At 42.0% G+C, this 26,306-nt stretch overlaps 1 protein-coding gene across 24 annotated transcripts in view; it reads left to right on the forward strand.

Annotated features, from left to right (window-relative positions):
• MCF2L (MCF.2 cell line derived transforming sequence like) overlaps positions 1-26,306 on the forward strand; it is a 262,711-nt gene that overhangs the window by 124,820 nt on the left and 111,585 nt on the right. For 3 of the 24 annotated variants that reach the window (XM_038367812.2, XM_043505365.1, XM_043505472.1), the window contains exon 1: positions 10,105-10,349. The exons of 19 other annotated variants lie outside the window; for them this stretch is intronic. In XM_038367812.2, the coding sequence (XP_038223740.2) occupies positions 10,328-10,349 (22 nt within the window). In that variant the 5' untranslated portion in view covers positions 10,105-10,327. Of the gene's footprint in view, positions 1-9,021; positions 9,074-10,104; positions 10,350-26,306 lie in introns of those variants that run through there. 2 more of the 24 variants (XM_043505174.1, XM_043505006.1) reach the window with 2 other exon arrangements.

A 26,306-nucleotide genomic window follows, 5' to 3' on the forward strand; every position in this document is an offset into this window, starting at 1 on the left:
ATATTAAGGCCCTCATTTTGCAAACAAACATGCTTAACTTTATTTACATGAATAGTCTCGTTGACATCAATGAGACCACTCACCTGAATGCTGTTAAGCAAGTCATTTTTTGTAGGATCTGGCCATAAATTAGTATTTTCAAGGCTGACCTTGACCCCTGGGGTTGGTTACTTCTGTCAAGCGCTCCTTCAGTGGCTCAAGAGCATGAGTACCAACCTCAGCGCACAAGGTTCTGGAGCAGGGCAAAAACCCAAAATTGGCTGATAGTTCTATTCTTAAATTTCGCCAACCCAAGTATCAAGAGTCAATTCCTTAAGCACTGTAGCAGCCTAACCATGGAGTCAGACGGTCCCCTTGGGCACTCTGATCTGTCTTGTCACCTAGGCAAGCTTACCTTTGTGATTGATGGTCCCTTACACCAAAAAACATGATATTCAGGTTACTCCCAGTCCCCAAAAAACAGTTATTTACCCCAAGTCAATTGCATCTCAGATCTCACACCAAAGACAATGCTTGCAGCCAATCCTGTAATAATCTAAAGATTTATTAACTAACACAAGGAACTTATTTGCAAGGTTAAATCAGGTAAATGTACACACACTGGTATGAGTTAGTATTAAGTTTCAAAAGGTAACAGAAGCTTCTATACTAAGCAAGCTCTATACGTCCTTTAGGGCTAACCCAGGGCAAGCAGTGGGGATCTTTTGCTTATGCTTAGTAATCCTTGTCTCTCAGAGCCCAAGAAGCAAAAAAGATACAGTTCCTCCTTTTTAGGGCTTTTTATTCCTTTCTCCCTCCTGCTTCCAGTTACAAATTCAGCTGTTGAGAGGAATTCAGTTGCAAGTCTCCTCTTCATGGCAGGAGGTGGGAGGAAGGGGAGAGGGAAGAAATCCACAAAGCCTTTTGTCTTCTGATGTTCCACAACGGTTCATCTGGTATTGATGTAGCTGTAGATGTCTGTCTTTTGTTAGGCAAGAAATGATATCTCCTGTTGGAAAATGCTTCTCTCCTGTCTGGTGATTTACATTTACAGAGCAAACATTCACATATTTCCTCATAACATGGAGGTAATATAAGTGAGGTTAATGCATGCAGCAACTTACAAGCATTTCATCAAGTCTAAACATGAAACTGATTTTTGTAAGTAATACCTATTTTAACAACATTAATACTACAAGTGAGTCTGACTGGTTCCAGCTATGTGTTTGTCAGTGTTCAGTTGAGACCTTGGGGCCTTGGCATGAGCTAGCACCTGGTCTGCCAGCATCACAACTTTTTGGGGCTTCTTGTTGGACTAGTTTAAAAATAACAAAACCGTAAAACCTTCTCCCTCCCTTGACAGTCAATACATCTTTATTAAGCCCCTTTTCCCTTTCTTCAGTACTGTGACTGTGATGAACTTTGAACCCTTCCCTTTCAGGACATGCGGAGGTGTCGATGAGCTTTATCTGGGTTTTATATCAATCTGCATTAGGTTTTGTTTCAGAGTAGCAGCCGTGTTAGTCTGTGTCCGCAAAAAGAAAAGGAGGACTTGTGGCACCTTAGAGACTAAAATTTATTTGAGCATAAAATTGGTTAGTCTCTAAGGTGCCACAAGTCCTCCTTTTCTTACTAGGTTTTGTGTCAATCTGATCTTTTTTGTTTCTGAAGCACACAATAGGAAGCAGAGTCAAAAATAACATTTTAAAAGGTAACTGCTTCTCTTAGTGCCCCCTTACCTCTTGCTCTTGGCTATCTCCCTCCCACAACAATTTTACATGTAACTGAAGACTTCTACAGAACTAGGTTCCTTGTAAATTTCAGAATCTTTAATTACCATCATACTGATATTCTGCTTTCACTCGAGATGCTGGTTAGCTCTACCACCTCCTGTGCATGGGAATCCCTGTGCTCTGACATCCTGGTCTGTGATGAGGTTTGTGGTCTGCCTTTCTCAAAATCTGAAAGGATTCAGAAAAAGCAGTTCTAATCTACACAAACATTTACACTTCATCTTTGCTTTTAGTTTTACGGTCAAGGTAATCAACACCATGCACTTGTATGTATGTATGTATGTATGTAAACAGAGACCCAGAAAGGGAGAAAAGCAGATTCAACTATGCCAAAGTGTGAGGTTATTGTGTATTTATAAATGTTCTCTTACTGAAATGTTTATGTTGACAGGATACATATTTTTGTTTTTGTGACAGTGGTTTAGCTCCCTCTTTCACTTTACTTCTGCTGTTTTTCCACAGATGCCATTAAAGGCAGTCCATGTCTTTCCTCCACATAATCTAAAAGGAATGTAATCACTTATATGAGGACTCAATATTCAGTGTGCTGAGCAGCAGGTTAGACCAGTGGTCCCCAAACTTTTCACATTGCACCCCCCCTTACCTCTCTGTCTGTCTGCACCCACCCATGGGAGACAGGGCCAGGAGCAGGACCATGGCTCTGGGTGGGGAGAGTGTGGACAGGGTAAAGACACCAAGGCTGGGGCTGCAGCTGGATGGGGTAGGCCTGGGACCAGGAGTGGAGCAGCTGCCAGGGGTCAAATCTGGGAGCAGGGCTGGGAACGGAGCTGAGGCAGGGGGCAGGGCTGGAGCAGGGCCCCCGGCAGGGAGCCAGAAATTTTCTGTTGGGAATGGATCCACTGTCTTTCCTGTTGAAAGATCCAGTGTGGATAGCTTTGAGAAGGTCTCAGATGAAGTGAAAGCTGTTAAGAAAGTTAAACAGTCCTATAACCAATTGGCTGTGTTTGGCCAGCTTGTTAGGGAGACAAGATTGTTGAGAAAGGGATGTCTCCATGCTAGTTCTGTAAGTGAACAGTATGTGGCCCGGGTCAAGATGGGGGCTCTTAACCAAGAGATCCCGAATTGAGCGCTGGAAGAAGACCTGATCCCAGTTTGACCCCTGGGGGTTTTGGGGTGGCAAAAGGGCATGGGCCACATAAACCTTCCAGCATGCGAGTGCTATCGACCACCCCCGACCTAAGGGAGGGCGTGAAACTGGAAGGGCCTGGTGTAACTCCCACCAAGGAACAGGAGGGATGCTGGGGCATCCATGGGAACATTGGTGGCTTTGAACTTCCCCAGGTCACCGGCTAAAGTGACCCCACTCAGTTCGGTCTTGAATGGGGGAAGAGATGTGACGAAGCGGGACTATTCTTAATGTTTCCTCTTAATATTGTGGGGTGCCTCTGTTTCTCCAATGCAGTTCTTAAGTATCTAGGTGGTGGGATAAGGGTGTATGATCATTGCAGAGCCCTAGAGGGCAGGTGTGTGCAGGGGTCTGGACACAGAGAATGGTCAACACCCTGTTTCCTGGCAACTGATGGCCTGGACCCTTCCCCACTGCAAGGTGAGAGCTAAAGGGATGGAGAACAAAGGAATCAGGCGACCTCCTGGCGCAGGAAAGGGACAAAGCCCAGAGGAGGAGGGGCGGGAGACAGTTTCAGTTTGGGGCTGGCTGGGGACGAAGAGTGAAGTGCAGACGTGGTTGTCTGGCTCACTGCCCCCCCCCCAAAATGGACCCGACTGAGGGGTCCTGTTCTCTGCACCTACAAGCTCTGTTTTAGACCATATTCCTGTTGTCTAATAAACCTCTGTTTTGCTGGCTGGCTGGCTGAGAGTCATGTCTGACTGCGGAGTTGGGGTACAGGACCCTCTGGCTTCCCCAGGACCCTGCCTGGGCGGACTCACTGTGGGAAGCGCATAGAGGGGCAGAGGATGCTGAATGCTCTGAGGTCAGACCCAGGAAGGTGGAAGTTGTGTGAGCTGTGTGTCCTGAAGACAGTCTGCTCACAGAAAGGAGACTTCCCCAGAGTCCTGACTGGCTTCGTAGGGAGCAGTTCCACAGCATCACCCAAGGACTCCATGACAACTGGTAGCAGCAGTAGTATGTACTGCACCCCCTGGATGGCGCTTCCTTCAGTAAGTGACTGGGGAGCAGTAAAACGAAGGGGGATTGACGAGGACCAGGCGTGCTGAAGGCTCAGAGAAGAGTGGTTTCGGGGGGCGGTTATCTCCTGGGAGCGCGTGACCAGCGAGAAGGACTGTGCAGTAATGGGGTCCCCCTGGGGACTGCAGTGAGCAGTCTCAGGGGCAGAGGAGCCTGCGGCTTGACCCTTGGAGGGAGAGAGAGAGAGACTTTTGCAGTAACAGGGTTCCCCTGGGGATTGCAGCGAGCGGTCCCGGGGCGGACGAGTCTGCAGCTCGACCCTGGCAAAGAGGTGGTGACCTCGAGAAGGCTAGCACACTAGGGATTCTCCCTGGAAACTGTGGGGAGCTGAGAGCACACAGGCCTGAGAGTCCACAACAACTTGGGAACAGTGGAGTGATGGCCTATCACCATTTCCTTAAGAAGGACATTGTAACCCTGTGCAAAAAGAGAGGGTTGTGCATTGGAAAGTTCACCAAGGCACAGTTAATCGTGCAGCTGAAGGAGGATGACCGCTCTAAGAAGCAGATTTCTGACCCAAATGGGGCTACAAGAGGATCTGGGAACAGCTGGAGTGGTAGCCAGGCATCCCCAAGATTCCTGTCCCCTACCACACAGGGGTCTTTACGATCGGATTCCCCATCAGGGGATTGGAGACGGATGGGATTGGAGCTGAGTCCAAGAGAGCAAGAGGACTGTGAGAGACAGCGAGAGTCCTGGAAAGAGCATGCTGCTGCTGCTGCTTCTGCAGAACTGGTGATGGTGGAGCGGAGAGGCATAGGGGACCTCCCAGAGGTGAGTGGGGTTAGACCCCGGAGTGCCAGTTCCGCAGGGAACCTTGGTACTAAATTGCTGCCCCTGGTTAAGGGGGGGGGATGTGGATGCCCACCTCACTGCCTTTGAACAGGCTGGCGATTTTAATGAGGGGGACCCTGCGGAAAAGCCCTGGTGTCTAGCTCCCTTGCTGGGTCCCAAGGCCATAGACTGAGTCAGCCAGATGTATGGGGTGGTGGACAGGCTCCCACTCCTGACCTCAACCTATATCTCTGTGTGGAGTTTCCTGGGGTCAGGCCCTCGGATCCCCAGTGGGAGTTGAAGGTGATGGTCAATGGGGAGACATTCCTGGGGTGGCAAGATCCTGGGACAAAGAAAACTGTTGTCAGGCCCCAGATGGTGCAGCCCCACCAGAAGCTGAATGGCTGTGTGACCTGGGTGAAAGTCCCAGGGATGAAGCCCCTCACCCTGCCTATGGCCCAGATCCCTGTGCAGACACAGGAGAGGTTGGGCTGGCTGGTGGTTGGGGTTCTCCAGAATATCAGCAGTGAGGTCCTGTTCGGGGGTGACTGTCTCTCTTTTTGGGACAGGATCCAGGCCCTGCTCCTGTAACAGCCGAGGATTTGTTTGAATCTAGGGAACCAATCGGTGGAGAGGGAAATGCTCAGTGAAAATGCACATAACCTGGCTGGCAAGGGGGAGGAGCTGCTAGGCTTAGGCTACCTGCCTGTCTGTAACCAGACTCCTGGGGCTGGGTGGGACAAAGAGATGTTCCCTGCCCCCCTGCACACCGGAAAGGGGGCTCACGCTGGCTCTGATGCTGTAAGGAGAGCAGAGAGCTCACTGCCTGCCCCCACTGGAACAGCAAGGGCAGCGCTGAGCAAGGAGGGAGATAAGACCCCAGCTGAATGGGGGGGACCCACAGGCAGGGCAGGATGGCTGCCAACCAGGTTTGCCTTGTCCAGAGGCGCTGCTGGGAAGTGAGTCCACAGCAAGGATGGAGCTACCAGGGACAGGGCTCAGTGGGGTTGTGACCCCAAGCCCAGCCAGCGAGAGGGAAGACTGGGTAGCTGAGTCTGCAGAGCAGAACAGCTGGGTCGTTAATCTCTCGAGAATGCAGGGGATGGCAGGTCTACTCTCATCTCTAGATGCTTTGGATAGGACTTGTAGTCTAGAATTTAATATCTAGTTCCTTGTGGAAGCAGAGGTTGGTAAGGGAAGGACAACGGAACTTTGAGAGTACAGCTTGTAAAAGTGAACCTGAGAAGGGTAGTTAACCTCCTGCAGGGAAATTCACAAGTCTTCACAGACCTGAAGTTGTGTTTTAGCTAAGAGCAAGTAGAGGGGTTTTCTGTCTATTTGCCTGGAGACAAAGGTGTGCGTTTGTTTTTTTGTTAAGGATTTTTCTGTAGGCTGACAATCACTATCAGAGAACATAGGTATCCGGTTACAGCACAACCTATATATGTATATTTTTTTTGACAAGCCAAGTTTGTTTTTGTTTTTATTTGTAACTCTTGGGTGTAAAGTTAGTTAAAAACAGAGAGGCTAACATGACAGAAACCCAGGCACAACACAAATTGGAGTTAACCAGACTGGAGGCAGCGAAAGAGGCAGAAAAAACCCTAGAGGCTGCCCACAGGAGAGCTATAGAGGCGAAAAGTGAAAGAATCATCTCTGTAAAATCAGGATGGTAAATACCTTACAGGGTAATCAGATTCAAAACATAGAGAATCCCTCTAGGCAAAACCTTAAGTTACAAAAAGACAAAAACAGGAAAATACATTCCATTCAGCGCAACTTATTTTATCAGCCATTTAAACAAAACAGAATGTAACACATATCTAACTAGATGGCTTATTAGCCCTTTACAGGAGTTCTGACCTGCATTCCTGCTCTGGTCCCGGCAAAAGCAACACATAGACAGAGAGAAACTTTGTTTCTCCCCCACTCCAGCTTTGAAAGTATCTTGTTTCCTCATTGGTCATTTTGGTCAGGTGCCAGCAATGTTGTCCTAGCTTCTTAACCCTTTACAGGTGAAAGGTTTTTTCCTCTGGCCAGGAGGGATTTAAAGGTGTTTACCCTTCCCTTTATGTTTGACAGATGTTTTGAGTTTTTCAGATGGAAGGCACTATGGAAATCCAAAGAGCTGTATATAAGATCTAGAGCAGTTAAAATATTTTCTATGGGATGGCCGGTTTTTTAGTCCAACTCTAATTTTTAAAAAAATTCTTTAGGATCCAGCCACATTTGTGATTCCTTACAGATCCTGGAAGCATAATAGTGAATGCTAAGAATAGCTGAATTTCTTTAGTTGTGGTTTAGTTACACTCTCAAGCTGTATTTTAATGCAGTGTACTGTACCAGCTTGTTTGATATTTATATTTAAGGCCAATGGCATTTTGGGCTGTATAAGTAGGGGCATTGCCAGCAGATCAAGGGACGTGATCGTTCCCTTCTATTCGACGTTGGTGAGGCCTCATCTGGAGTACTTGTCCAGTTTTGGGCCCCACACTACAAGAAGGATGTGGAAAAATTGGAAAGCATCCAGCAGAGGGCAAAAAAAAATGATTAGGGAACTGGAACACATGTTTTATGAGGAGAGGCTGAGGGGACTGCAATTGTTTAGTCTGGGGAAGAGAAGAATGAGGGGGGATTTGATAGCTGCTTTCAACTACCCGAAAAGGGGTTCCAAAGAGGATGGATCTAGACTGTTATCAGTGGTAGCAGATGACAGAACAAGGAGTAATGGTCTCAAGTTGCAGTGGGGGAGGTTTAGGTTGGATATTGGGAAAAGCTTTTTCACTGGGAGGGTGGTGAAGCACTGGAATGGGTTACCTAGGGAGGTGGTAGAATCTCCTTCCTTTGAGGTTTTTAAGGTCAGGCTTGACAAAGCCCTGGCTGGGGTGATTTAGTTGGGGATTGGTCCTGCTTTGAGCAGAGGGTTGGACTAGATGACCTCCTGAGGTCCCTTCCAACCCTGATATTCTATGATTCTAAAGTATGTGTATTGTAAGAAATTGTTAAGTGGGTTTGAGATTATAAGCATTTCTGCTTCACTGAGGATGGATGTGTGGAAGTTAGACAAGTAAAACTTTTGCAGGTAAGCAGTTAAAATATTCCGTGCACTCCATTGGTCATTTGTTTTCTGTTGGTTCCGTATGTATAGAATTGATTGATAGCCTGGATTGCTGAATATAGAACTGAACTTTTTCCCCATGTAAATGGTTTGTTGTGAACAGATATGAGCCTCAACCAAATCTCTTTATCTCTGCTGTTCTATTTTCTTGGCCTCTCTTCTTGGAAAAGAGCTCTTATAACAAAGGGGGGAGGGAACCCAGGAATTTTCATATAGGACATCTAATTGCTGCTGCTGCCATTTTCATTTATCTTCATACTCTTCATATTAGCGATGGATTGCTGCTAAATAATCTTGAGACCATTAATTAACAGATAAACTATCCTTCAGCAATTACTTTAAAGGATCAAGTAAAGCAAGACTGCTAAATATTAGTATGTGAAAGGTCGTACAAAAATAATTGGTCATAATGGATTTTCTAAAGATTGCCTTTTTTTTTTTTTTTGAAAGCTTGATGTATGTTTTCACCAGTGTGACTTTGTAAGTAAAATAGGGTTCTTTTTTAGAGAAGGGAGCTGTCTGTAGCACATTTGATGGATTTATACATCTTCATAAGGAACAGATGCTTTATGGATTTACTACAAGGCAAAATATTCTGATCTATTTCAGTCAAAGATGCCAGGGTGAGATTTCCCTACTAAATATGAAATGCCCAGTTAAATTCCAAGGGATTTGCTAATCAGAATGGTCTTTGGGGAAGACAGCTGTCTGTTGGACAATATATTTTCTTGTATTGGGAGGAAAAAAAAGATAGTTTTACTTGAGAGGTTACCATTTGTTAAATGTAGGGCTCCTAAAGGAAGGTTTGTGATATGCAACATTGAAAGCTTTAATTAATTTTTTTAACACATTCTTGTTCTGACGATATTTGAACAGTGAATGTGTTCACACTAAGTAAATAAACTAAGTGTAATACATGCCAGTTCTTTATACAATAAGACTGAAACTGATAAATATTCAGTAAACAGTTAACCCTTTGCCAGACCTCTGATCATGTTGAAAGGCACATTTGCTTTGCATACAATTTGAGGAAAGATATTGTATCCCACAGAACTTGGCTTTGACTGAAAGATGGAATTTTGTGCTTGCTTTGTGTACTGAAGGCAGGCTTACAGATAAATAGGTCACTGTCTATGGAACTGCTTTTCACTAAATTGATTTGTGGCAATATGACCTTAAGTCTGATCTCTTAGCTGTACAAGAATATTGCAGAATTGTGGCACCTTCTGAAGAAAAGCACAGGTGTGTCCAGCCTTATATTTGTTTTCCAATTTTTCCTAGTGACTTAATTGCATTGAAATTGCGTGTTACCCGGTAACTCTGGCAAATAACACTATATCCTATTGAGGAACATGTGAGGTGGGGTGAAAGGGCACAAGAAATTGAACTCTTACGTTTTCAGCATGTGCAATATTGTATAAATATACTGTCAGGTGGGGAGGGGGTTATGTATATGTAAATCTGTAACATATCCTTCTATTCTTAGATGCATTACGTATCAACTATATTGCTTTGCAGTTGTTACAAGAAACCATTTTTGTTAGAGGTACTGTAAATTAGTAAATCATTATACCAGTTAGAACCACGGTTGTAGCTAGTGGGAAGAGGGTGCTATCTTGGAGAGCTACTTTGCTCTCCTTAGGCTACGCTGCGTAGCAGCCGTGTTAGTCTGTATTCGCAAAAAGAAAAGGAGTACTTGTGGCACCTTAGAGACTAACAAATTTATTAGAGCATAAGCTTTCGTGAGCTACAGCTCACTTCATCGGATGCACCAAATGCATCCGATGAAGTGAGCTGTAGCTCACGAAAGCTTATGCTCTAATAAATTTGTTAGTCTCTAAGGTGCCACAAGTACTCCTTTTCTTTTTGCTGCTTGAGCTGTAATTCTCACTCTGACAAATATTTATTTTTGTACTGATCTCCATGAGAAGCCCTGTGCGAGAAGGGGAGCACGGGGAAGACCGTTGCTTTTTCAGGGTGCACTTGTCATTCTAAAACTGTTAGCATTGGAGGCTTAAACAAAAATAAATTATTTTTTAAATTCCTTAATTAAGATTTCCACAGAAATCTTGTTTCACTTGGGAGGGAAATGAAACATTGAGATATTACTTGCTATAAATAGTGCAGCTACAGTCCATTCAAAACTGAAAAGCAAGTTTTGTGGAAATAGTGACATCCAAAAATTACTTCCTTATTCTCCTTCCTCAGTTCACATTTCCAGTTCTGTTTTCTATTATTTGGTATGCATGATTGTTGGTGAGGAATACCAGAGGAAGGGCTGTAACTTGCTGGGATGGCATTTTACATTCCAATGTTGCTGCTTTTCAAATGTCATATTTAAATGAAACTGGTAATGGGAAGGGGTGGCTTTTGTGTTTAGAATAACTAATTAAATTATCTGTGTGAGAGCCTTCACGGCACTCTGTATTCATCAGTAGCCGTTCCTATTACTGCACTTGATATGGAGGAGGATACCACAATGCATGCTGCATATGAATGAATAAAGGAATAATTAAAGGTAAGGCTAGAAAGATTAGAAGGCTGGGAGGATTAATCATTAGATGAAACTTTTAGTATTTGTGTGTGTTGGGGGGAGGTGTCTATATTTAAGAACATGCTGTATATTTAGAATATATTTTATCTTGTAGGATCAGTGAATATTCTAGGTAGAATAAGATCATTTATGAACTGTAGCTATCCAGCTTAGCTGTGACAGTGGTGTATGAATTTAAAAGTATAGGTGTGAGTTAAGTGCTAAACAATGATGAGAGTTTCTGCATATCATCACTGAGCTCCCTCTTTCAGTAAGGTTTGATTAAAGTTGGACAAAATGTAAACACATTAGGAGGCAGCTTTGACTAGCAACTTTCAGGGCTCAGTTCTGATCTCAGATATGTAGCTACATATTGTGATCTTGTTCATTGTGGCCCAGATCATCTCTCCCTGGGATGTATGTATGATGGGGTCATTCCAGAGACAGGTGGAAGGGTGAGCTGTCTTCATGGCACTGTTACCTCCTCCAGACGCCATGAGAGGAGCTATAGGGTCCATGAAAGGGAGAGGATCAAGACTAGCAGGCTGGGGCAGGACTGGGGAAAGGAACGGAGAGAGACACTGTCCTCTTTCACCTTATGAGGTTTCTCTGGAAAGTAAAATACAGAGGTAGGGCCATGATATTTTCCCTGCTGAGCTTCCCTGGTCGGGGGAGCCCTGGTAGAAAGGCTCCAGGGGAGCGGCAGAATGATCAGGGCAAACAGAGCGGAAGGATTGTCTGAAGGATAGGGCACTATTGCTGGGACTCAGGAAAGCGGGATGTAATTCTCTGCAGCTTTCTTGTGTGGCTTTGGTTAAGTCTCTGTCCCTCAGTCCCCACTCTGTAAAAACAGAGCAGTAATAGTTCAGTATTTCAGGGGGGATGTTGTGAGGACAACAGTAAAGATTGTGAAGTGCTCAGATACTATAATAATGTATCATTATTATATCATTATCAGCCCCTTCGATAGGACCAAGGGGCAGGCTGCCTGGGATTAGAGTTCGTGCCTCCTGCATCTCCCAGGGGAGCCAGGCAGATAACTGGCTATGGAGGAGGACCCCCTAATGGGACTGTGTGAAGGGATCCTTCTGTAGGTTTTCTCCCCAATGGTGGGGATCTAGGCCAGGAGAGAGGCTACATTCCTGTGTATTTGAAAGCAGTATAAAGCCCTACAAGCTGTAGGTAAGGGCAAAGCCAATGGCAAGGGCTAATTTGGAATAAAAATAGGTATGTTCCAGTTACTGATACATGCCACAACACAGGAAGGTCACATGTTGGGGAGCAGAGTGGAGGCTGAATTATTCACTTCTGCTATAGCTCAGCATTTGGAGTGAACTAAGGCCATTGTCGTAAAGGAAGAAAACAAAACAGAGCCATTTCTCTGTCTTAGAGCAAGAGATTCAGTGGAGTGTAGGGTGGCCTGGCCACGGTCAGATGTGGGATCTGCCATCCCTCTGGGAGGGGCTGCATCCTGCTAAGCCACGAGTTCTTAATGTGAGGACACAACCCCAGAGAGTCATGAACAGGCTTCAGAAAGCAATCGGTTTACAAGCTTTCTTTCAGAAATACTTTCCGAAGTTACCTGATTGTGGCATTTGAATATTTTTTCTTTCCTTGCTTTTTGGAAATACCATATCTTCATTTGTTTTGTCTTTTTATTCCAGATCCTTCAGTTGTTTTAAGGTAATTAAGGCAGATGGACCTAGATAACTGAATTTTCTGTATCCTATTTTGAATGGATTTTTACATTATTTTTACAGTTTTGCGGGCCAAACGTGTAGTTTAGGTTGCACATGTTTCATGTCAGTTGCTTGGTATTTATCATAACACTGCTTTTGCATGTTTTTTCTGAACCCAGGAGCATGAGTGGTGGTGTGTGTTTGTTTTAATGTGAGTTAAAATGACTTAGCTATTTTCAGTAAGGAAAGATAATAGAGAACAAATACTTCTGCTGTCGTAAATAAATGTTAACGTCCTTTTTTGAATCTCTTGCACCTGAGCGGGGAGGCCATTGGAGCTTGACATTTGGCAGGGAACTAGTCCCTAGGGAGCAAATATGCCTTTTGATGATCCAGTGAGTCTAATAATCATATATTTAATTATAAATATAGCTCAGACAAAATCCCAAATCTGAACACCTCTTAACAACTGAGGAAGTTCAAATCTAAAGTTTGCTGTTACACCTCTTTACTACATTTGATCTATTAAAGGTTCTGCCTCTCATCATGTAATGTTATCTGGAAAGAAGGGGACTCCTGGATAAGGTTGTCTCTTTTAAATGAGTTTTTCAGGGAACTCTGAGATGCGCCTTTGGGATGTTGATGTTGTCATCTTTTGCTCTCTGACACTTTTTAAACTATTTGAACTGGCTTGAGCAACCTACATGATCTTCTGGGAGCATTTCCTCTTCAAAGCGCAGTCCCAGTGCAGTGTCTTGGGTGTTCTGTTCTGTGCAGAGAGCCAGGAGCCTTTGACACTTAGGGTATGTCCCCACAGCAGCTAGACACCTAGAGCTGGAATAATAATAATAATATAATAATCTGCTATTGGTTTGTTTTCAAGCTTTGCTCTTTAGGTTTCTCTCACACGCACATGGTTGGAATAATCAAATATAATTTCAACTTTCTTCATATTACATATGGAAGGAAAACTTTGCATCTTTCTGATCCTGGGTGAAGAGGAGAGTCAGAGAGAACCGAGAAAAATTTTCCCCATTAATTTGCTTTTCACAGTCAGCCTGCAACAAAAATAACTTGGAATCCTTGCTCAGAAGTGTGGGGTTTATGGCTGAATTCCATACAATACAGTGTACCTTCCATACAATTTTTTTTCAAAGTTTCATAAAAGGCCATATGCCAGATCAGATGAGACACTGAGCAGATTAAAATGCTTAAGGCAGACTGCCAGGTGGAGAACAAGGTGGCTGTGGTGCCAGGGATTCCAGGCTGCAGAGGAGCCTGAAAGTACTGGAAACCCCCAACTCTGAGACAGTCCTCCTGGTGGACTGTCCAGGAACCTATAAGCCTGGGCTCCCCAGCAGCCTGTCAGATGGTCTGCCAAAGAGCAGGGGATCCCCAGAGTTGGGAATTATTTTCCAAATAAACAAACATCACAATTTTCAAGTAAAACTGAAATTTTCCTCCTGAAAGTGCATTTTCTATCAAGAAATCATTCCAACCGAAAATTGGAACTGGTCAGGAATTATCTATGCTATCACTGATGTACAGTGTTTAGCTTCTGAGGCCACCTTGATGGTACATGATATCATGATACATTGCCCCTGAGATCCTCTTAGGCACCCAACCCAGCCGTTTCCTTGAGGAAACTGGAGAAGGAATTTTGAAAGTTGCTCCCCGAGCTGGTCCCGCAAAGCCTGATGCTGTCTCTCAGGGCATGCTGCAAGGAATGTGCTTTCCCATTGTTTTTCTTAGGGGGAGGACTGTTGATGGAGGATGGATTTAATGAGGAAATAGTGTTAGGGTGTTAGGTTGGAAAAGACCATTTTGAACCTATTTTTAATGCAATTGTCTCAAGTTTTAAAGGAAGATGTATTATTTTTTTAAATCCTGGTAAAAACGACCCCCTATCATTTTGGTAGGGCTCCTATCAATTTTTCTTAATACAGTAGGTCTCTCCAAATTCAGTAGCTGAGGTACTAAGAATTTTCTTTCCTCCTAATTCTCATTTTAGACTTTAATATTCAGAAAACTGTATTAACTTTGAGTCTTAAATCTGACTACAGCCAGTCAGTTAGAAAGTGTAATATTCCGTTCAATCCACAGAGGCCTGTTTGATAAAGTACTAAATTAGACATATTTGGGTCAAGTTCCATTTTTGTTCCATTAGCAAGTGTTTAAATGAGAATCTTATGCTCAGTCTATCATGCTTTTTCTGTGAACGTGTTTTCTCTTGCTTCTTCAGAAATATCTGTCATATGTGATTGTCATATGCAAATATAAAGACACTTGTGTATTTAGAATAATAAACTGAAATAGCTAAATTTAAAAAATGAACATTTCAGAAATGATTTTATTATTGTACACTGTGTGCGCAAATATACACAATAGTAATTGTTTAAAATATTGTCTATTTCAGAAATGTTACAGCTTTTATTAACTTTAATTTTGTGGTGGAGGTCCTGAGGAATCTGAAGTTGTAGTACTGATGTAGATAACCGACTTTGAGATACCCACAATCAATGCTCCCTCTTCTCCAGCTGCTCAAGGAGAATGAATAGAAATAATTCAGAAATAATTCAATGTCTTGATATGCAATTTCTTTTTGCTTCAAACCTGGGTCTTCCATACATCAGCCTCACTATGCTGGGTCATTGTGAAGGTCTTGAGCACACTGCTGCTGACATACTGTAACTACCATACCATACCATACCATAACGTATATGTGACTTAGTTCATGGTAGTCTATGAAGTAATCAAGAATTCCTGCTGTCACCTCACATTGGAAGTAACTACCATTACTTGGAACAGCACAGGGGCAATTAAAAGTGCCATTAAGACAGTGTTGGGACACTTGAGAGCCGGATAAAAACCAAAGAGCATTGAAGCACATTATGATCCAAACCAAGATGACTAGACTCCATATATATGAAAACTGGAAATCTTGAGGTGGTTCTGACACATCTGAAATTCTGTAAAAAGAATTCCCTTTTTTCCCCTGATTTTCTATCTTATCTTAACATAAAACAAAAAAGTATCTTAAAAGTGTTTGGGATAGTAGAAGCCATGTTGAATTTCCTCAGTACAGGGAAAAACAATAAAGGAGTTTTGTTTCTGATCTCTAAACTGATGTGTACTTATTTCTTACTTTCCTTAAACTAGAGATGATTAGTGTTTGCATATGTCCACTTGAATGACCCCATTTTAAGTTTGTTCTGAATTACTGAAGAACTTCAGCTTGTTCTGCTGGGTGTACATGAGTGAAGTAGTAGAACTGACATGGTTTCTTCTGCCAGGATGTGTGGCATGCTGTTACACTCAGAGTATCTTGCAAGTACAGTTAAGATAGACTGTAAATCCTAAGGAAAGGAGCAACCCTGAATCAAAAAGTGCCTCAAAGATGCAAAGCCCACATGATGAAATTACTTAGACAAGGTGAAGCTAATGTGCCAGTATCTGGGGCTCGGTATCGCAAAGAAAAATAGTAAAACATAGACAAGCATTTCTAAAATGGTTTTAATACTAATTTTAGGTGTTTGGATTAGAGGTCCTTAGAAAAGCATTTGGAAGAATCCAAAAACTGAGTTGGCTACTGACACTATCAAGACATACATGTAAGTGACTATTTCATCACTGGAAATATCGGAACAGCGAGTGTCTCATGTGCTGCATTGGGTCTTGCTGTTCTAGAACACCGCTATCAATATGCACTTGAGCAAACTGTTAGCAAGAATGATGAGTCAGTAATCTCCATGTACAAAAGATGACCGTGATCATGTTGTGAGTGATTCCTTGCCGAAGCTCAATTTATGATTTTCATGAAGAACCAGATGGTTTTAAATTTTTAATTTAAAAAAAATGCCTTGTGCTCACGGTAACAGGAAGCCCTAGTTAGTGAGAGCAGAGCAGGTGGTAATCTGCATCTGTGCAGTGTGTATTTTTTTTTCATTACATGCATTGCAAGTGCCTGCCCTGGAATGTATTTTTATTGCTGGTACAGTTGTGTCTAGGAATTAAGCTATGTGTTTAACATATAGTCTCAACAAGTTCTCCTGCTCTTCTTCTCTCAGTGAGAATAAATTAACAAGAATTTAAAACTCACATTTGATGGGAATTGTTTAAATGCTAGCACTGAAGCTTAGTGTCTCCACATTGGCAGCTGAGTCTGTAATGGAAGGGTAAATGTTTGGTTCATTTTAGTTTCTATTCACTTGTAGCATTAACATTTACCTTTAATCTTCATATCCTCCTCTCTTGAGTGGTGTGCTGAAGTTACTGCTGGTGCTGCTCAGCATAACTGCTGACAGTGCTTTCAAAATGAGCCTTCAGCAGGTGTTCCATGATCAGAATCCTCAGTTAGCAAAAATATACCTCTTGTTATAATTGAGCCCACTACAAGGTTCTTCATGCCTGCCATTAATCTCTTTCCACTGTTTAACCACACCAAAAATACTCTATTTTTAATAGAACACTGGGGTCAAGCAATGCAAGACACATTTTTACCATGTGATTGTTCATATGTGTGCTTTGAACATGCAAAATGCTGTGCAAGTGCTAAGTGTGAGTGAGGAAAAAAGTGGTGGGGCTCTACTCATGACAGCTCCCTTTTTCCCCACTCCCCGGATGACTGCTCCCTTTTTCCTTCTTGGGTCAGCAGTGCTCTTTCACAGATGTTTGCTATTTACTTCCCCTTTCACCATTAGCTGCTGACTCTCTCTTCCACACTACCCCCCAGGCTCCAGCCTACCACCTTTTCTTCCCTAAGGACTCTCTTCCTGCCCTCAAACACTGGGGACCTCCATAGCTAAAAACATGAACTGCTACATCTTTAGCTAAAGAGCTGAGCTGCATTTGAAAAAAACAAAAACTAGAAGTACATGTAAGGGAAGGGAATCTTACAGGTGCAGCCTCTATGTTGATCTGCAGGGGATATGATCCTGCTGAAGCCCCATTTATAAACTATATCAAAACAAACGTGAATAAATTATAACTGAATGAATATTGATCTTATATGGATTCAAAATGATGCCGAATGCCATAAATAACATACATGTATCATTATTTAAAAAATCTCATTAATCCTTTCACCACCCTCATTGAAATGCAGACATCTCTAAAGGGAAGACTGAATAACTGCACATAGCAATAGCAACAGTATGTCTCAGTTTCAGAAATGAAGATAATGAGAATTCCATATCCCGTTGACAATGGGAACTCAGAACTTAAGAGGCCAGAAGGTAGTTGCTCAAATTAGAACTCATCCAAGATGCAAAGACTAGCACCTCTCTTCTTGAGAAGTGTCATGGAACCTTTTAATGACCAAAAGCGGTCATGTAAAACCTGTTCAAGCAATAAAGTGCCTCATATCACCATGCTCTGGCTTATAAGGGAAGGAATGCCACTTATTGAATTCCCAGGACCACTTCCTCTAGCAACCTGGGTTTACTTTCTTTCCGAGTATTGACAGGGCAAGACCTTGATTAGCTTGTACAATTTTACATTATTACCCCAGGTAGCATGGCAGCAGGCTGTTTCAGTCCTTCATAAAGTACATCCTTCCCTCCTGTGATGAGGCCCTTAACTGTATACTTCCCAACACTTCAAGTGGCTAAAGCAGGGGTAGGACCTGCTGCTGGGGGTTGGGAGGTTTGTGAGCTCATCCTGCAGTGGCGGCTCCTGTCGCAGAAGGCTGGCTGGGCTTGGCTTCCTGCTCTGGGTGTTGCAGCCTGACCTCTGGCACACAGTCGCAGCACTGCTCAAGTTTGAATGAGTGCTGCTGTGACCCTGTGCATCAGGTTGCAATGCCACTCACTTGTATTTGGCTCTGCCTCCCTGCATCAGGAGCCAAGTTGTAACGCCCGGAACAGGGAGCCGAGCCCAGCCAGCCCCGTGGGACATGATCTGCTTCAACCACAATGGTATTTGGGGAGTCAAAGCAGGACAGTCCTGTGAACCCTAGGCTGTTGGGAGGTATGAAATCGTGATGTTTTTTAATATGAAGTAAATTAGAAGCTATGTATCAAATAGACTGATATTCAGGGTAGGATTAATACCATGGAAGTGGAGTTTCGGTAGAACATGATTCTATTTAAAAAACTCAGAATGTGAAGATCTGTTTTATTCATCGTGGGTCTAAAGAGGAACCTGTCTCTCCTGAATGGGTGGAGAAATATGAGCTGTCTCCTAACTGTAAGCATCAATCAATTGTCTAGTTTTAAAGATAAGACTTTAAATATTTAAATGATTCAGCTATGCATCAGACACCTAATGCTGAATTTGAACTGACAATGCTATTTTCCTTAGTAGCTGGAGTTTAAAGATGCTTCTTTTTAGGTATATAACCTTGCTAATATGATGGAATGTTGAGGAAGATGAAGCTTTAGTGTTTTTAAGTTTACATGCCCTAGCCTGACTTCAGTGTAGCAGAAACAAGCTATTTCTGATGGAGCTGTTTTATATAACTTACAGCTTTCCTTCTCATGGCACTTCATAAATTATTTTAAATGGAAAGAGTCCTATTGTGGGTAAAAATCTTGGGGGATTGGTCACTTAGTTTCTGATCCAATAATAGAAATTTAGGTTGCAGTGGCGCTAGAGTTGGGTGAATAATTGATTTGTTGGTTCTGTGGAAGTTCTGAAAAATTGGGTGGGGGAAGTGGTTTGTGTTGAACCCAATCCAAAATATTTAGCAGTTTTTGCTGAATCAGAAAAGTTAATTTTGGGTCTCTTCCAGAGTGGGGGTTTGAACATGACCACATTGGTCCAATTTTGTGTGTTTGAAAAAAAAAAAATTTTTTTTGTTTAATTTTCTAGTCAGACCATCAAAAGTATCTTATGGGCTAAGCAACAAAGTTTTGTTGTGTTTTTTTTTTTTTAGAGAGAAAACAATCAACCCAAAACTATTTACAGTTTGTTTTCAATCATGTTGGACTTGGTTCAGAAGGACCATAATAGTTTCCAAGAGTTGTATAAAAGAACCTGCCTTGAAAGCCAACCTGTTTCTCCCTTTATTTTTATTTAAAGTCTATGTAAAGTAAAATACCACTGCATATTGCTACTGACTCCAAAGAGCCTGATCCAATTCCCATTGATTAAATGGGAATAGTATCTGACCTTAAACAAGGGGAAACAGATTATAAAATTAGGATTATCTGCAGATCCACCTAAATATTATTTTCAGCCTCTCCTCCTTGTTCAGCTGTGTTGTAAGAAAAGATTTTGCTTTCTCATTTTAGAAAGCTGAACTTTCTCTTATCTGCAAAGGATTTGAGCTTGAGATGAAAAAGCATAGAGGCCTTTGTACCAATAGATATAAATTCTAATGTAAGCACCTTCAATCCTTTCATCAAATCTTTGTTGTTCTAGCTACAGGTTTTGGCCTTCACAACATCCCCTAGCAATGAGTTCCACAGGTTGACTGTGCATTGTTGAAGAAGTACTTCCTTTTGTCCGTGTTTTGTCACAACTACGCCACTTGGGTGTGGCTTTTTCACACTCGGAGCAATGTAGTTAAGCCAACTTGATTTCCTAGTGTAGACCTGGCCTTAGGCTCCAAGCCCCGGATGCTACAAACTTCTGCATAGGGCCTCCATTCTGGTGCAGGGATCTGCACTATTATGTCTTCTGGCAGGACTGGTGCTTGAGGCACTCTCTACATATATGCAGCATGGTTAATTTCACCTGAAATAGAATATTACTTCTGATTTTAAGAAGAGTTCACTCTGTTCATGTGAGAGGACTTTTGGCACTGTTAGGTAATTTGATTCACCCTTTAAGATGACATCAGATAAAGATGAAGAGCTTTCCAGATAGCAAGCAGCTGTAAATTGCTAGCCATTAATGGGACCCATGGTCAGGACAAACTGAACAAAAGAATCATGCTGATGGAGTTGAGGGGAATAAAAAAAGTGTGAAGAGAGAGCAGAGCTTTATCTCACCAGTCTTTTTCAGTGTACTCGGCCCCTCCAGAGAGGGTTGAGATTTGCTTCTTTTCTTTTTTCCTCTTTCTTGTACTGTGCCATGAGAAATAAAAGAAAACATAATTTGATTAGTGGGTGGTCCCTTATCACTTGGAGATGTACCTTGATCTTTCCAGGTCTCTAACTGATCTGAGGGAAGGGAATTATTTATATATCCAGCTACATTCCTAGAAGGCCCTGCCAGAAACCCAGATTATAGTCCTAGCTGCCCTGGAGACAATTCCTGGCCTGCCTTGCTGTTCTGGTCCTCTCTGTGAGGGAGGCAGCTTGAAGAGACATTTTGATCCACCCCATTGTGGGGGAGGGAGTCCTCAAACCCCCCACCCACCCCACCTTTGGAATGTTGGTCCCCAGCCCTAGACAGAGTCAGTAGTATAGACTTTCACACGCTGTAAACTGAGACTGTATCATCCTTCCCCTCAGTGACTGCATCTTCTGTCCCAAAGGCATTGTTGTTAGAATGGCTTGGGAGGGAGTGGCCTAGAAGTCCCCTCTCAAATCTTCAAAGGCCAACACACCCCAAGACAGGACTTCTGGCAATTACTGTAGACCCCCTACTTTGTGGTAACCAAATGGGGCTTCCCGGACTCTGAGGGAGACTCCTGTCTCTAGAATTTCTGGAGTAAAGCCTATAGTAAAAGGGGGGGTGGGAGGGGTTAATAGCATTACGTTCCCTCTCCAGCACACATAGTCTAACTAGGCGACCTATGACAAATAAATGCTTGCTTCTCAGTTGGCTCCAGAATTTTTTTTTCTGTGTAGACATACCATAAGTTTCATTGAAAGGTAAGAGAACTTAAATTCCTAAGTCTCTTGCGTACTTTTGAGAAGTTTTTTAAACATCTTTTAACTTTCTTGCTTTACCTTAGGTCAGAACTTGAACATATTGATTGCCGATTGTTTTAATGTCCTCTTTTTAATGACAGGCCTAAACACCTAGGGCCAGATTTCCAAACGTGTGCTTAGCATCTGAAGTTGGGGCTCAGTTTTTTTTCAAGAGGTCAGGTCTTGTTTAGGCATCTACTTGAAGTGGTCAGACTTTCAAATGAGCTCCGCACACAACAGGTCCTGTACTCGACGTCTGAGTGCCATGGGATCTGTGGGTTGCTTCGCTTATTTGAAACTCTGGTCTCTACCTCACTACCCCACCTACCTTTTTCTCAGTGTGGGAAAGACAGGCAGGCCAGAAATCCCTCCTGTGATGTAATTCTCCACTTCCTGCTCCCGTTGCTAAATTTATGTTTATCTAAAGTTAAGCTTTGCGGGACATTATGGTTTTGAAAATCAGTGGCCACTATTAGAAAGGGCTGTGCTATGACCGAGGCGAGTGCAGTCAGCACTTTAATTCTATTCAGTCACCGAGTCCCTTTTGTATTTATTACGTTTAGTACCTTTTCAAATATAGGCTTAGCAGTTACATATCCAGAACTGGGAATCTGATGTACAGCCCAAGGCTACTCTAAAGCGGATTGTTTTTGGCAATCTCTATCATCACTTTTGTTTTTAGAATTTAACTTTCTTCTAGCTACAATAACTGCATCATGGAGAATTCTCCCTTATTACTGTAAAAATCTGTTAGCTGAATCACAGGATTTTTTTTACATCCCATCCCATTTTAATTGATTATAAAAATAAGACAAAAGACCTGGGACTCCCTTGCAGGGCTAGGATTGATGCTGTATTTGTGGGGGAAAGTACCTGGCCATCTGGATGAGATCTGCCTCTCCTAAGATGGAATCCTGAACCCATTGATATCTATGGGAGTTCCCAATGACTTCAGTAGATCCAGGTTTTTACCCCAAGTGTTTTGTCATTTTTACTGTGTTTGGTCTCCTGCTGGACTACATTACGGAGCTGAGATTTTGTGCGGCTGGGTGAAAAAAATGGATGTTACTGAACAGTACCATAATCTGATTCCTACTCTAATATAGCACAGACTTGATCATGTTGCTGTACTGAAAACCTGAGGCAGCTTGTGGAGGTAGGATTCTGGCATGTGATGATGACATTATTTTTTATTTTTATTATTATTTTGCACTGCTGAATGACCTCACTTCAGTTACCATGTTAATGCAGCCAGAGGAGCTTCTGATTTTTGTGGGAAGAAAGTGCTCCAACATAGTTTATTTGATGTGGTTCTGTTGTGAACTGAGCCGGTTAGACCTAGATTTTCAGGTTGTTTTGTCCTCTGGTACTTTTAAAAAGTAATTTTACCACTGTTTGATCCTGACTCTGGGCTGAAGAACTGTGGAACAGGACTATGCTTTCAGATGGCAAATAGAAATCACAGCTCTTTCTATATTTGTTTTCTTTTGCAGTGTCACAAATGACATTTTCTATTTTTTACTCTCATAATTTTTGTTTAATACCTTCTCTGGTGGTCCTCTGATCAATAAGATACTTTGAACCATTCAGCATAGGTTTCTGTCGAGCTTTGCCTTTGCTTTTTACTGCTTTTTGGCCTTTGTTCTGGTGGTTCATTGCAGCATTTTCATGGGAGGGTATGAACACATCAGGAATATCTGACATAAAACATTTAAAATAACTTCTGTTTACCCATTCAAACAACCAGTGGCTATCAGCTTTTTCCATACTAGGATACCCCTTCCATTCATCAATATGGAATGGACAGGGTGGTCATAACCCCACGTGTCAAACTTAAAACAAAAATCTTTCTTAATAATTTAGTTTTAGAAATTTTCTCTCCTTGACAACTAATTAGGCTTGTGTTGGTAATTCAGAGAACTGTACTCTAGCACATTTGTACAACACTTGATCAATTTTTTTAGCCTTATAGTTCATTCCATTTGAAGATCTCAGTGTGCTTTACAAACATTAATTCCTCTGCATAACACCCATAAGAAGTACAGTAGGCAAGTATTATAATCATTTAACAGATGAGGATACTGCAATATAAAGAGGATGTGTGACCTTGGAAAATTCACAGAACTTATGTAGCAGAGGCAAGAATAGAAACAGAATATGCTGATGCAGTCCTGTGATTTAACCACAAGACCATCCTTCCTCATATGTCATATGGTGGTTCTTGATTCTAAATTGATTGTTTATGATGTTCACTGTTCCTCTTTATTCTGTATTTGGGCACCTGTATTTGTCTGTCTTGCATTTCTTTCTTAAGATGGTCTTCTATTTTAAAGGGACTTTTTTCTTCTTGCTTAATTTGTTTGTCACTGAGAATGGCTTCAATATTCACTGTGAGGCTTCTAAATATTGACTTTGGTGAGTTACTAAAAATTGTCTCCATTTATTAACTTTGTTACTAATGAAATAACTTTTTATACCATTTCATCCTTGCCTTACAAATACTGGTCCCAATCCAGCAACCTCTATTCCTGCCTATAGTCATACTGATGTCAATAGGGCTACTGACATGAGGATGAACAGAGATGAAGGATTATGCCTACAGTTGATATTCTATCTACAGTTCTGATATTTTATGGGCATTTTTCCTTATATCAGAACATCTATTGTAAATTTAAGTTTGGCCCCAAATTTAGGCTTCTTTAAATTTAAAGAGACAAGTTAAAGATTTTACTAAGCTTAATATGAATGGAATTTTAAAATTTCCTGTATGCTGTGTAACTTGACAGCATCTTTCTAGTGCCAGGAGAACCAAAAAAGGAAACTGACTAGACATACAACTGAATTTGATTAAAATAAAAATGATAGTATTTTATCTTACTGTCTGACTTTTATCTTGCTGTCTGAAATGCAAAGCTTAGCGTATATTAAATTTTTTAAAAAAATCTTTCTAATAGTCTTAGGTTCAGATTCTGCAAGCCACTTCATGTAGCTGGGTCACTACACCCTCACTGACATCCTTGCCAGATTGGGGTCGAAGATGTTGTTAGTTACCCTCTAAACAACGTGTTTTTAAATTAATTAATCTTGATAGTGTCCCTGTTACTTAGCAGTTTGTCCCATCATTTTTAAGCCATATATTCACCAGTCAGTCTTTGATCTGCTTTCTTTCTTTATCAACTCTTTCATTCTCATTTACTAACTGCAGTTCATGTGTCATCTTTTGAAGTATTGAACCATTAATTCAATCACATCTTAAGCACTCTAGAAGTGAGAACACCCTCATGCTTCCTTGGTATACAAGACAAAGATGAGGTGACTTTGAATAAGTCTACACTGGAGCTGGAAGTGTAATTTCAAGCTTGAGTAGACGTACCTGCGCTAGGTCTGATTGAGCAAGCATCTTAAAAATAGAAGGGCGGCAGTGGTAATGTGAGCAGTGGGACGGGCTAGCTGCCCCGAGTACAGTCCCATCTGAAATCCCAGCCATATACTCAGTTGAGGCCAATTAGGTTGCCTGTGAATCATTAGAAGCATAAACCCCACATACTCCAGAGATGAGTTGAGCAAAGATGTACTTCTCCCTCCTCCAGCATTTCTCATTTAATTCCTCTACAAACAGAATTCCCCCTCAGATCTGTTCAGAAGTATTGAATAATTTACATTCAATGTCATAAATCTATAATGTGATGTCATGAGTTTCGTTGTTACTTCAGATAAAATTAGTCTGAGGCAATTTTGATGACCAATGATTTGCCTTTGCAGTTTTGATGTTCCCATCCTTGTTTTCTCCTAGTAGCCTTATAAAGAGTAATATTTTATTACATTCTGAAGTATAGTCACACAATAAAGTGCATGCAGAAAATCATTTTGTAAACCAGGTAGTTATACAAATTATGCATTACTTAAAATATACTATTGTGCACTGAGTATGTTACTTTAGACCATAATTTTTGAAATTCAGGAACAATAGTAAGAAAAAGAGAGACATGTATAGGAAGAAGAGGAGGAAGGAGAAGGAAGAACTACCAGAGTCCTAACTAACATACCTGAGATGGTTAACCAGCTAACGTATATACAGGTCAGATTGTTCTAAGCAGAGCTGGCTGAAACTGAGAATGTCCATGCTGTGGAAAATTCCAATATTTCACAGCAGTTTTTTGTTCTGATCTGGAATGAGAACTTGAAATTTTGAAATATCCCACAGAAAGAACATTCCAAAATTTTGGAATTTGGAAAAATCTAATAGTTTTGGGTTGTATTCTTCCCCCACTTCCCCAAAAAAGAAAATGAAACGGCTGGCTGCCCTAAATCCAGGGGAATCCTCAAACTGCCCCTGAATCCATGGGAGTCAGAGGAGTGCCCTGCCATGGAGCAGAAAGTCTAGAAGCCCTGAAAGCCACATCTTGAGCTTGTGCTTCCAGGGTTGCCAGGACAAGCTTCCAGGGTTGCCAGGCTCCTGGCTGTGAGAGTCCTACTTTGAGCCTCTGCCTTTATGGTAGGGAGCCTGGAAGCCTTGGGGTCCCCAATCCTGGGGCAGTCAGCATGGCGGGTCTGCTCCAGAACCACGGACCCTGCATGTGTTTCCATAAACTGTTTTGTGTTGTTTGAATCTGCATTTTCTGACACACATTCCCAACCAGCTTCAGTTATAAGTCTTATTGTGGTATGCATGACTTAAATGATTAATATATCAATTTGGTGATGAAACGGACCAATCTCATGGTTGTAGGCAGTGTTGTTGTAGTCATGTCAGTTCCGGGATATTAGAGAGACCAGATGGGTAATGTAATGGCTTTTATTGGATCACACCTGAGGAAGAGCTCGGTGTAGCTCAAAAGATTCTCTCTCTCACCAACAGAAGTTGGTGCAATAAAAAATATTACCTACTGCACCTTGTCTCTCCAATTTTACAATGTAATCTGTTGATTTGTCTGTTGTCTCTAGGTATGTGTGTTTGCATATATACATATACATGTACACACAACAGGTGACATGACAAAGCAGAGAACAAGATTTGTCACTCTAAATATTTATCTGGACACCAGGATTTACAGGTCAGAAGAGCAGGCAATAGGAGAAAGCCATGGAGTGATTTATTTCTGCAATGTTCCTATGGAAAGGCTTTTTTGAAAAGATTTGCAAAATAGTTTTAGAAGACCTTCATATATCCTCATCCTCACCCTGTGTGTTTGGGGGGGGGGGAGAAGGAGGAACAAGCAAGGAAAGAAGGGCTTCATCTGCTGGTTAAGTAGGGTGCAATGGGAAACTGTTTTGAATGTTTTCAGAGTATGTCATTTGGTGGTATTGGTTTAACCAACTAAGGCTCTAATTCAGTGATGGGATTCAACTTAGGCACTGATGTTTTGGTCTTGGCATCAGTGAAATTAGGCTGTCTTCTATTTTTTCTTAGGCTTCAAAGGCTGTTTGGATGAAGTTAAGAATGAGTAATCAAACTCCTTTAT

The sequence above is a fragment of the Dermochelys coriacea genome, chromosome 1 (genome assembly GCF_009764565.3).
Source record: "Dermochelys coriacea isolate rDerCor1 chromosome 1, rDerCor1.pri.v4, whole genome shotgun sequence".
Lineage (NCBI taxonomy): Eukaryota > Metazoa > Chordata > Testudines > Dermochelyidae > Dermochelys > Dermochelys coriacea.